The sequence below is a fragment of the Sparus aurata genome, chromosome 23 (assembly GCF_900880675.1).
Source record: "Sparus aurata chromosome 23, fSpaAur1.1, whole genome shotgun sequence".
NCBI classification, from domain to species: Eukaryota; Metazoa; Chordata; class Actinopteri; order Spariformes; family Sparidae; genus Sparus; species Sparus aurata.
In genome coordinates, this window is record NC_044209.1 from 8,472,650 (window position 1) to 8,482,473 (window position 9,824).

At 40.9% G+C, this 9,824-nt stretch overlaps 1 protein-coding gene across 1 annotated transcript; it reads left to right on the forward strand.

The window, feature by feature from the left end:
- The first annotated feature begins 192 nt into the window (after window positions 1–192).
- LOC115575101 (ADP-ribosylation factor-binding protein GGA1-like) lies at window positions 193–9,756 on the forward strand. The gene is made up of 17 exons (XM_030406957.1): window positions 193–320; window positions 2,142–2,226; window positions 2,806–2,881; window positions 3,204–3,302; window positions 3,414–3,537; window positions 3,701–3,801; window positions 3,916–3,996; window positions 4,668–4,805; window positions 4,907–4,988; window positions 5,203–5,316; window positions 5,472–5,624; window positions 5,799–5,872; window positions 6,018–6,205; window positions 6,592–6,818; window positions 6,913–7,082; window positions 7,237–7,347; window positions 8,367–9,756. Exons 1-17 carry the CDS (start codon window positions 278–280, stop codon window positions 8,475–8,477), a joined length of 1,977 nt encoding a protein of 658 aa, XP_030262817.1. The 5' UTR covers window positions 193–277; the 3' UTR covers window positions 8,478–9,756.
- The last annotated feature ends 68 nt before the right edge of the window (window positions 9,757–9,824 follow it).

The following is a 9,824-nucleotide window of genomic DNA, read 5'->3' on the forward strand; positions in this document are numbered from 1 at the left end:
GGTAAAGACATCAGTTTAAAAGATTAAATGTCTTCCTTCTATTTTCATTTGTTGTACACTAGTAAGTAACTTTCAACAAGCGTATGTATATTGAGAGGATCTGAGACTTAAAAATGTGTTTTAATACTGAATGTAATTTTTATGAAAATAGCTTTGAAATACATTAGGTTTTCAATTTTTAGTTTCTATCCCTTCGAGTTCTTTGTCTCTTCTGCCTCTACGTGCCAGTGCTCGTCCCTCGCGAGACCCACCGACACATCACATAAATCTCGCAGTGATGGCTGCGCCGCCCGATGCGGAGAGTTTGGAGTCTCGTATCAGTGAGTATTTTAAACTTATTCTGCCGAGCCAGTGTTGCCTGAAGACCCGGACACTCACAAATTATTATCCGCGAGTTGTCGTCGGTGAGATGACAGCTCACCACAGCAGCGCGTGTCCCGGCAGAGGGGACTGAGACCCTGCCGTCACATCCAGGATGCTAACGATAACCTAGCTCTGGAGCTGCTGTGCTTGCCAGCTGTCAACACACAACACAGCCAGGCGTAGCATTAGCTTTACGGCACGATAGCTCAACTAGGGAACGTTAGTGGGCGACAAGAATACGGGCCCCTTCATTTTTAATCACACAGGCTTTATTATGATAATGTCAAAGCTCTGGCCTCGTAAGAAAGTTCTAGACGAGACAGTGACACAGTGCGACTACCGACAGTAAGCTAGCTAACGTGACACTCGGTTAGCACCTGCCCTGTATATTTCTCTCTGCACGGTGGCATGTTGGCGTTATGTGGCAGAGACTTAATGAATTTTAATGAAGGAGTCACTTGGGAAGCCTCGAGGCCTTCTTGGTCTCTCTTGGGTGTTTAGTTTAAGTTTTATATGCCAAAATCTTTACAATCTTTCTATAATGTGAACACATTTTGGAGTGAGTGTTGATGCTCTTATTCAAAGGTAAATCTAATAGCGAGAATCAACACCAAACTGAAACAGATTGATGGAAACTAAAAATGAAACAATACCAACGTTGTGCAATTAGACTATGATTGTGTTAAAGCTGTAGAAAGGGTCACTTAAAATCGTTGGGCTGAACAGTATGTTACCCACAATAATTCAAGAGGACCGCATTAGTTTTGGTTAGATGGACTTAATAAAGTGGCAGCTGGAAAACAATAGGGGTGGTTAATCGGCCCAATTTCCCGATTCGATTCGATTCCGATTATTGAAGCCTCGATTCGATTACAAATCGATTTTCGATTATTAACGGTTATCGATTCGATTTTCAATTATTAACGATTATTGATCTTCCATTTAACATCAGTCAGCTGCTGAATTATTTTACTTATTTTTTGAGTAACACCTCACAGCACCTTCAATATTGTATAGTGTAACTGTAATATCAAAATTATTATTTTTTAATTTGTTTTAAATGTAGTGTTTCACTGTTAAAAGAAAGCTGCCAAGCTCAGCAGCCGGACTCATGTTAGAAGCATTGTTGGTGACGAGAACCAGGGCGTGTTTCTCTATTCCCCACTCGTCTGCCATTGCTTTGTGAAACTCACACATATTTGCGCTTGTGTGGCTATCATCCGTAGCTCTCATCTGAAGTACGTAGGACATTAGCTTCCATTAACTGCTAACATAATGAGCTGTAGCGGTCACATATGAGACTGTAGCTCTGGATGTCCAGGCATTGCAGGTTATTGCTACCCTGTGAGCAGAGTTGAGGGACACTTGCACGGAAAGCTTTGTCTCCTTGTATAGATTTGGAATCGATTTAAGTGTGAAAAAGCTCCGGGATGGAATAACAAATCTTGGCTCCAGACTGTGGACCGTTTAGCGGAAGCCAGTAAGAGGAGGACTCCAGTTTGTATTACTATTTTTAAGAAAAAAAATAAATATATATATATTTTTTTTTAATCGATTTTTGGAAATTTAATAATCGAATCATAATCGTCAATAATCGATAATTAGTCTTTATAGTAATATAATCCTTCACGTCACTAATAATGCAACCTGTGTTGTTTAACATCACAAATATTATTTAATCAACATGTTAGACATGTTGTATGTTATCTTAAACCAGATTAACAACATGCTGATATAACGACCTCTTTTGCCTGACATCACATTTGCTGACATTTCAGACAGAGCCACAAACCCGCTCAACAGAGACACAGACTGGAGCAGCATCCATGCCTTTTGTGACCAGCTCAACAATGATTTGGAGGGGTAAGAGGACATTGTTTTGTGCTTTGCACTTTAATGATTATGGTCTGGTTGACGCTGATTCAACTTGTGTTTACTTTTCTATCAAAGGTGGTCTGTTTTCCTTTCTGAATTTAAAGTAAATGAAAACAACAATGAGTTCAAATTAGCACATGCAACTGGAAACTTCTGTGCTGAATATGAATCAAATCATCATTCTCTTTGCACCAAGCCTGTAAAGATATAAAAAAGAACATTTCTGTTTAGGTGTGGGAAATTGCATCTCAGTGATAACTGCAATAATGAGCAATTAGAAGGACCTCAATCATTATGATAACTTTCAGTTATATAAAAAATCATTATGGGGTTAATTTGACCTACTAATTGATATTGGTGTTAAATTCCTTAATAAACTGAAAACATTCTCAAAAACACCACAATGATGATGATTAAGAAATAACAAATAAATAAATGAATGATATCTTGCTGAGCACTCCATACAGCACACGTGACCACTCTGACATTTGCTAATCTGCCCTCAACTGCTGCATGCAGTGTCTTGCAAATCTTTGGACATTCAGTATTGTGTCACTTGTGTTCCAGACCTCAGCTGGCCACCAGGCTCCTTGCACATAAGATCCAGTCTCCACAGGAGTGGGAGGCCATGCAGGCCCTGTTGGTGAGTTAAGATCTGAACCAGGTCTGACATTGGGTGCCTCAGTGCTGATGACCCCAGTTTATGCAGTTTTTTCTACTCTACTAATTTTCTACCACAAAAATTTTACGGGATGCAAAATTTTGTTTACACGTTACTTAAATGTGATTACACTTTACAGCAAGATTTTTGGCAGATTGAATCCAAGTGTTAGCATCTGAATCAGAAGTCAGTCAGACTGTTTGTCTAAATATGTATGAAATAGTTTGAAGTGGTGTGTTATACATAGTATTGTGTTGCCGTTTTCAGATTGTGTTTTATCTTTGGCATTGTTTTTCTTCTCAAGGTTCTGGAGACATGTATGAAAAACTGTGGTAAAAGGTTTCACAGTGAAGTTGGCAAATTCCGTTTTCTCAATGAACTCATCAAAGTAGTTTCACCAAAGGTAAGGATTTCTGATTGTCTCTCTGAGTGCAATTATGTTTTTCAGACAATTAGTTTTAGACATCTGTTGTGTGTAAATAACCTGGTTTTTGTCCCCTGTCCCCCCACTCAGTACCTGGGCTCACGGTCACCAGAGCCAGTAAAAAAGAAAGTTTTGGAGCTGATCTTTAGCTGGACTTTGGGGTTACCTGACGAGGCCAAGATCTCAGATGCCTATCAGATGCTGAAGAAACAAGGTATCTGCCAACAGACGAATGAAAATTATAACTTCTTAATTTGCAAAAAGGCACTGATGTTTGCAGCCCTGGTTCAATTTTAAGATTAAAAGTAAAGTAAAGGCTAATATAATTGGATTCATTTAACCCCTTGTCTTGTTCATATTCTTTGTTTGTAAATCAGGTATTATTAAACAAGATCCAGAACTTCCACCTGACAAACTATTGAACCTTCCGCCACCCAGACCTAAGAATGCAATATTTGAGGATGAGGAGAAGTCAAAAGTAAGAACTTGTCTTTTAAAATTAAATTAATCAGTTGTTTGTTAACATGAGAATAAATGTGACCTGAGTCAGTTCATGTTGCCACATCTGATCTCTGACTGTCCTCTTTGTCAGATGTTGTCTCGCCTGTTGAATAGCACACACCCCGAGGACCTTAAAGCCGCCAATAAACTCATCAAGGAAATGGTCCAAGAGGTAAGCCTATTTCCTTCTGCTTCCTCCTTTGTCATTAAAAAAAAAATATAATTTGACTTTTCTGTTAAACATGCACGGGGCACGCAGGTAGTCGAGTGGTTAGGGGGCATGCCACAAACGCAGTGGACCCCAATTGGAATTCGGTCGGAGGACCTGTACTGCATGTCACACCCCCCATCTCTCTCCCCTTTCTGATCTATCCGCTGTCAAATAAAGATGTCTTTTCCTCAAAAAAATCTTAAAAAAAACCCAAAAAAACAAAACATTAACTGCACTACCACTTCTTCAGGACTGCAAATATAGTCGTGGTGTGGCATTTTTAAGAAAAAGAGTTAAATACCAGAGTGCTGCATTCACAGCAGTAACATTAAATGAATGAGGAAATAGGTTGGTTCCCCTGAGGGGTTTTGTGTGTCAGTGGCAGAGTGATTCAGCAGGAAATCGGAGTAAATTTGTCCTGATTTCAGGGGTTATCGGAGCCGCTCTTTGCTCTTTCTCGGAGACCTTTACTAATGGCCTCTCCCTGACCTGGCTGTACTGTTGCATTCTCGCCCGTGGCTGTGTTGTGTTTCTCTGGCATGTTTCTGCAACTTGTGCTTCTTGTGCGATGATTTCATACATTGCTTGTGGTCACAACATCTCGTCTGTGAATTGTCTGTTTTATGTTCTAGGATCAGAAGCGAGCAGAGAAAGTGTCAAAGCGGGTGAATGCCATTCAGGAGGTGAAGGAGAGCGTCACTCTGCTGACTCAGCTTTTGCAGGACTACGACAGCACTGCAAGCGATCAGAGCAATGCTGAACTCATACAGGTGAACTGACTGACAGACGGACAAGGTTTAGTATGTTCACAGCTATACCATAGTGAGTTCTTTGTTTCAAGTATTTAATATGGTGTGTTTTGTGTGTTCAGGACCTTTACCAGCGCTGTGAGAAAATGAGACCAACACTGTTCAGACTGGCAAGTGATACAGAGGACAACGACGAGGCTCTGGGTGAGAGACAAATAAAGCCAGTGCTGGTTGTGACACTATATTTCATATACTTTTTAGTTTTGTCCCCTCACTTTATCTGGACATATGTTTGCTGACACATTGCTTTGCATTTTGCACTGATGAACTAGTTTATAAACAGTTTTTTAAGCTCTAGTCCACCCTGCTGTCCAGCTATCAGTTCAGATAAGGGACATTTTCTAATGTCTTTCCACAGCGGAGATCCTGCAAGCCAACGACAGCCTGACTCACGTCATCAACCTGTACAAACAGCAGGTGAAGGGGGAGATTGTAAATGGCAACAACACATTAAACGCACAGAAACAAACAGGTGAGTGAAGCGCTCGGCCCAGAAATACATGAAGACTCTTTAACAGATAGAAGTCTACAGAAAGGTTTAATGTAGAGACGTTTTTATTTCCAGAAGTCGTGAGGTTTTTTGTTGTTGTTCTTAAATGAACTGGAATCAAATCTGTTTTCTCACAGGTGGAGGGACAGCATTGTTAGACCTGTCAGGATTGGACACATCGCCACAGTCGCCTCCATCCTTCCCAGAGTTTCCCACTCCGACAGACAGCCTCAACGCCCCCTCGCAAGAGATGGGGATCAGTCTCCTGGACGATGAGCTCATGTCACTTGGTAACAGCATGTCTGACACCACACACCAATGAGTTGCAAGTTATTAATTAGGCTTCTGTTTGGTTATCTAAGTGCAGTTCAGCTTTAGAATGTAGGAAAGAAAACTTTGTCAGTACTCCAAAGGTGTGTAATTTCATGTCTAAATAAAACTGCAATTATTTCTGCATCTTACAGGTTTAAGTGAAGGAACACACACCTCCAACCCTCCCTCACAGCCTGAGGACTCCACAGCCTGGGACTCCTTCCAGGTGAGCAGCTGAAGGATTAATTTACTAATATAAGTGTGATGCCTAAGTGACAGTTTTTATGATTTACAATGATGTCATAGGTTTTGTTTGTTTTGTTTTTTTAAGTTCATGTTGATTTTAACAGATTCTAACTGTCTACTTGTAGTCCTCTGACAGCATAGATGCAGACATCCCAGCAGCACCCAGTCTCCTCCTGAGTCCAGACCCAGCCTCCCACTCTCAGCCCCTGTCTTCTGGCTCTACCCCCGGGAACTCGGCCCTGGACGAGCTGGACCTGCTGGGAAAGACACTGCTGCAGCAGTCCCTGCCTCCAGAGGGCCTGCAGGTCAAATGGTACTGACCTAACACCATTATAACACTTGTCACATCATTTATGAAACTATGGGGAAACAGCCTCCAGATGATTGTAAGTTAGTTTGCTATGTTTGGCTGCTTGGTGTACTGTGATATACATGTGTGTCAAATGCATTAGATTTCTGTCTTGCCCGATTAGTGCCATTTTCACTTGTGATTCAGGGAAATAATCATCAAAGTCTGGAGTAGGTAAATGGAGAATTTTGTAAAATGTGTCATCAAATGTAACCACTCAAACTTAAACTTTGGTCACCTCTCTTTTCACTGTGGTTAACATGACGTTCAGTACATTTTGGTCATAATTGAGCATCCTGTCAGAAGTGTACAAGCACACAGTGGTGAATTGTTCATTTTTCTGCTATTAGGGACAAGCAGCAGTCCAAACCAACTCTGAGAGACCTCCAGGTTAAGTCCGGGTCTAATGTTGCCCCAAACCCCATCCCAGCCTTCTCGACTGAACCCCCCGCACCCCTCAACTCTCAGCCCAGCCTCGGAGCAACGTTGCTGGATATGTCCCCAACTCAGACTGAGAGTCCTTCTGCAGAAGTCACCCTGACAGATGTTTTTGTACCTTTAGAATCTATAAAGCCCAGTAAGTGAACTTAATGTTTTTGTGCTTCTGCCCACCTGTAAGTACAGGTTTACGATATGATGTCCCCCTGTCCCTTCCTCTTCCTGTCTTCTAGGTAGTCTGTTACCTGTGACTGTGTTTGATGGACACAGTCTGCGGGTTCTCTTTCACTTTGCCCGCGACTCGCCTCCTTCTCGTCCCGACGTGCTGGTGGTGATCATCTCCATGCTGTCGTCTGCTCCTGTTCCCGTCACAGACATCAACTTCCAGACCACGGCTCCAAAGGTTAGCAGCTGGAGAGTTCAAGGCCTTTGTCTCCCATTAACAGAGATTACTATTGATAAGATCTGTACATACAAGCAAGGTTCACTTTAACCCTAAAGACACATGTTAACTGTGTTACTATTGGGACATCTCTGATTTCGTTTATGAACTCTAGTCTATGGCAGTGAAGCTGCAGCCCCCATCGGGGTCTGAGCTCCCGGCTTTCAACCCCATCCTTCCTCCTGCTGCTGTCACACAGATCCTGCTGCTGGCAAACCCAAACAAGGTAAGCTGAGATGTTTCATGACATTGGAGGAGTGCCGTTTAAAAAACAAACAAACATTGAAATGCCTCATGTCTCAGCTTCCACTTGACTCGTTATACTCATAAAAGTAGAAAAAGAAAACAAAGTAAGACTTTGTGGTAACTGTTCTAAGTGTCTGTTTAAATATTATTTAAACACTTCCACATAAGTGCTAAAGTGGCAGTGCTATATTACATGATACTCAGCTGACACCCACAGCAACAAATGGAAAGAAAAGAAAAACCTTTCCTTGCTAAGTTTGTCACTTAACTGTCTTCTTTGCGAACTGTGACAGTATTTTAAGCTACAGCAACCTTCGATACTTTTGAAAAGTGACAAAAACCAAAAAGAAGAAGTCCAATTACGTAAAACTTTGTTACTACTACAAAAATGACTACAAAACTACTGGGGAAAGTAATAATATAAAACTTGAATTCTTTTACTGCACACGGTCAAGTGAAAAGTGATAAATCTGTAGTAATTCTGGTTGTATCAAAGGGAAGGATTCTAGCCACCAGAACTTAAAAAGTAGCCTAACTTAGAATGCAAACACGACGCGCATGTTTATATCCATGAGCCTACACCATCGAATACGGGGTCATGTCTGTTTGTAGCTGTGGTGGCAAGTGGGTCATTTCTGATATTTGTTCCACATGCATCCCTATCTTTTGGTTCTGGTGCTGAAGTATAAATGTACAAACCTAGAGCCCAGAATAATTAAATTGACACAGGCAATAAAAATGTAGAGAATTGGGTTCTTTAAATGTATTATTGACTCTTCTACATTCAGACATAATCTTTAAGAGAAGAAGAGAATGGCAATATGTCTAAGAATAGATTTATTTTATTGATTTATTGATATCTATCTGAGTGGTACCTCTGACTCATGGCAATGAGATTAGCACAGGCTCTCCATCCAGCCAAGGCTCTATAACTATAACTATCTAACTATATATGAATTCACCTCTCCCATCCTGTGTGTGTGTGTTTGTGTACTTCAGGAGAAAGTTCAGATGCAGTACAGATTGACCTTCACCATGGGAGAGCAGGAGCACAGTGAAAGCGGCAGTCTAGAACAGTTTCCTCCACCGGAGACATGGGGGAACCTATAGCATTTAAACACCACCACAATATGACAGACTCTCTGCTTCCCTTCAGACTCCGTTTCCCTCCTGAACCGGTTCTCCAACTCGACACTCTACATAAACCTATTTTCCTTTTTGTAATCATGCAGTACTGTCTTTGATTGGTATTGATTGTTTCCCTTGGATTACGCTCATGCTCAGTCAGTGTAATGTGTGTATGCTTTGCTTTAAATGAGTCATGTGTGTTTAGGTCTAGTCTGCTGTATGTGGCTGCTTTAAAACAACCTTGCAACTGCTTCCCAAACGTGGTTGCAGTCTTGTCATTTTGTTTTTAACAGACAGTGCTACAAAGGAAGAAAACAACATCAAATGTGTGCATTTGTGCTCATTTGGTGTGCTCAATTCCCCACCACACACTCGGTTAAAACCCATCATCCGTTATGTTTACCTTCACCTCAGCATGCTCCCTTAACACGGGACTCTATGTTTGCAAAATCCGGCACACCAATAGAGAAAGGACATAAGCATTACAGATGCAGCTCATCTTAGTTTGCAAAACAAAGCTGCACTTAATCAACGTTTTGTGGTGTCTAGTTTGTGATGAGTGAGTATCACTTGTGATTTCTTTTGCAATGACTGAGTCCACTTTTTGATTTGCACAGAGAATGAGTTTGATAGTACTGTTTTCCTATCTTTTCCCCATCTTGTGTAAAGAACTAAAATTCTACTGTAACATCAGAGTTGTGTATCTGCCATATGTGCCTATTTTGCAGTTTAACATTTAAATTCTAGTGCGTTTGGATGGATTTGTTCTTCTCATCTGTTACATGTCAGTCATGTTAGGTCTGCAGTTTGTCTGAGATGCTGATCAGCTACATTATAACCTCAAATTCTTAATATATTCAAAGCATTTTCAGTAGGGTATAAGTTAAATTAGACAAATCTTTTCTTTAGCTTGTTTTAGGTTAGTATTTCAGCGTTTGAGTAAAACGGAATATCCAAAAACTTGAGCACATGTAAAGTGAGCTGCAGCCAGGTGCTCTGAGCACAGTGTCTGTCTCAAACATGTTCAACTTGTTTCTACTGTCTGCAGTGCATGTCAACCATGCTGAACACTTCCTCCTCCCCACAGGCTCTCAATCACATTCCACTGCACTAATCTCTAATAAGACTGCTATGTAAATATCAATGATGGCAGTTCTGTTATGTACATTTGACTTGTGCAATGTGCAAGAGCATAACACTGGTTAAATATTCCTAATGGGTAATAAAGTTTTTTTTTTTCTTGGTGACCTGAAGCCACGTTCATTTGTCATTGATAACTGAGTGTTTTTTTACTCCTACTACGTGCAAACTCCACAATACTGAAGACAA